This window comes from Penaeus japonicus, unplaced genomic scaffold (assembly GCF_977035675.1).
Source record: "Penaeus japonicus unplaced genomic scaffold, GWHDUDI00000001_assembly GWHDUDI00000041, whole genome shotgun sequence".
Classification (NCBI taxonomy): domain Eukaryota; kingdom Metazoa; phylum Arthropoda; class Malacostraca; order Decapoda; family Penaeidae; genus Penaeus; species Penaeus japonicus.
In genome coordinates this window covers 18,979,732-18,982,231 of record NW_028234443.1, presented here as the reverse complement: position 1 = coordinate 18,982,231, position 2,500 = coordinate 18,979,732, and the positions used below count along the sequence as shown (strand labels likewise).

The 2,500-nt window shown below is 35.2% G+C and overlaps 1 protein-coding gene across 1 annotated transcript in view; it reads right to left on the bottom strand.

Moving 5' to 3' along the window:
* The window catches only part of PpV (Protein phosphatase V), a 9,286-nt gene that overhangs the window by 2,818 nt on the left and 3,968 nt on the right, over positions 1-2,500 (bottom strand). Inside the window, exons 3-5 of the mRNA XM_043021155.2 lie at positions 2,440-2,500; positions 2,108-2,187; positions 174-279 (exon numbers count right to left, since the gene is read on the bottom strand). The exon at positions 2,440-2,500 is cut by the window's right edge and continues 147 nt beyond it. Of these exons, the coding sequence (XP_042877089.1) occupies positions 174-279; positions 2,108-2,187; positions 2,440-2,500 (247 nt within the window). The remainder of the gene's footprint in view (positions 1-173; positions 280-2,107; positions 2,188-2,439) is intronic.

The window sequence follows — 2,500 nt, the reverse complement described above, 5'->3', positions numbered from 1 at the left end:
CCTGGTGGAAGACCTAAGTGCATCTTTTTTTTAATCATAACAAAATATGATTTAATTGTATAACTGTGAAACTCAAGGCATCATATCTATACCAAGGTAACAATTTTACATTTATACCCCAACATAAAAGAGTACTGACTAACCAACACAATAAAATTGTGTACACATCTTACCTTTGTGAGGAATCTCTTGATTACGATTTATAGTTCTTATCTGGTCTAGCGTGTTGATTTCTGGTGACAGTCCTCCATGAACACATAATACCTCATCATCAATTATCTATGATAAAGAAAATAGTTTAAAAAAGATTTAACAATTTGACAAAAAGGTAATAAATATGTGACTTAAAAAAATGTAGAGTGGGACACGCTAAGACAATAATCTTATGCAAGAAGAATTAACTCATAAATAATGAACTGAAATTTCCCTTTAACCCATTCCCGCTGCAATGCAGGGGCTCTTGAACGCATAGGCCTAAATCAATTATACGATTGACGCCGCATGCCGGCACCCGGCGCTATGAATATTACATAATCGCCGTCTGTGGCCGGCGGCCGGCAGTATTGGGTTAAATCCAAAAGGACACATCTTCAGGCCTGATGAAGCAATGCACTAAATATTCTCTTCTATCAACTGTAGTGTATTTGGTGCAAAATATGAGCTTTTGGAATTATATTTTGGAATCTAATCAAAATCTACATCATAATCCTTAACCTGTTGCCGATGGGGGATAGATTTAGGTTTTATTTCTAAGCAAGGCAGCTTCAGCAACATACCTTGATTTTTCCCATTCCTTTTTAGTCACTCATTGTAGAGCTAGAGCCATTTTTGTGTTGTGTTTTTTTGTATGTTTTACTATTTTTAGAGACATATCTGTCATATCACAGATTCTATTAATTCTGCAGTTGACTAAATTTGTAGTTTAGGGTCCATATCAACTCATTTTTTTCTTTACACTCAACATGATAGAAGTATTGCTGTGTCAGGGAAGGGCAAAAATTAACTTTATTTTTTCGTATTTGTGTGCTGTCACGAACAAACATGAAACTTAAAACCACACAAAATGAGGATAACATGAAGAGGTAGGGAAGACAAAGGAAACTTGTGCTTTTGACAGTGAGTGCCACAATAAAAGGCATCCCTACTGGCACAGGGGCACATTGTAGGCATTGGGCATGGTGTGAGTCACCTTCCTCCTCTCATTCTGCCTGCACATATTTCATCTGCAGTAATTTAATGCAAGAGGTCAGCAACTTGCTATGTGCCATCACTCAATAGAGATAGTGTTTGCTGGAGACCATAGATGGGTGCCATTCAAGGCTCTCTCTCCTGTTGGTGTTAGAAGAAAGTGGTGCCATCTAGGTTTTGGATGGGAGTTGAAACCCATTTTGCTTAATATTACGGCAGTTATAATAATTATGACTTCAATTGTCAACATCACTAACTGATTACTCATAGCAAAATAAAATAATAAAGTGATCCAAAATCCCCTAACATCATGACACCCATTGTCAGGCAAGAGCTCCTGCATCATGAATGACAAAAAGACATGTCACCTGTCGTTAATGGATTAAAAACATAACAATAATTTTTCAGCTTTCTGTGGAATATTGATAAAATTTACACGTCTTCACCAGAGCATGACAAATTGAGGACACATGCCATTTAGGGGTTAAAAAACATACTTGAAAGGCAAGAGGGCACTCAAAACTGATCTAGCATCCAATGTTCACAGGATCAAATAACAGAATGGACCAGAAAGAGGCATTATTGTACAGAAGGTTATTCTCTTATCAAAAGGAAATTTGAAGAGTTTAAAACCTTTACATGCCCACTACTGAACAACTTTAAATTTTAAAAGATTGCACAACTGCCTGTCCATCTGATTGTGATGTAACTGCCAAAATTACTAAAATTAAAACTAGTTAAATAAGACAGAAACCTAAAATACTTTCAGAAACTAATAACAAATCTTGATATCTTAACTGTTCACGAATACATGCTGCAGTCATATATCCATGAATAACCACTTAAAATTTCTCAACTATATTGATATATATGGCACCTAAGCTTTATAAGGTAACTGTATGAAAGTCATTTGACTTACAGCTGCTATGGTAAGTAGATCGAAGACTTTACAGCAGTACTTCCATGCATTCACATTTCCGTATTTGTTTTGGCACTCATCTGAAAACAAAGATGTATTTCAAAGTAAAGAAACAAAGAATTTATCATATTCATGAATTTTCAACTTAACATTTACTATGGGCTACATTGCAAACATTTATTCGGCATCCTTCTTCCTATAGTGTCATCATTCTTTTAATCATATCCATAAAAAATAAAATAAGGGAGGATTTCCACAAAATGAGTATTCAAAATCAATAACTAAATAATATACCAAAAGAAAGAATGAAAGGATAAAAAAGCATCACTTACCATAAAACCCATAGACCTGTGTTATCTGTCTTGATTCGTGATTGCCCCTAAGAAGGGTGAT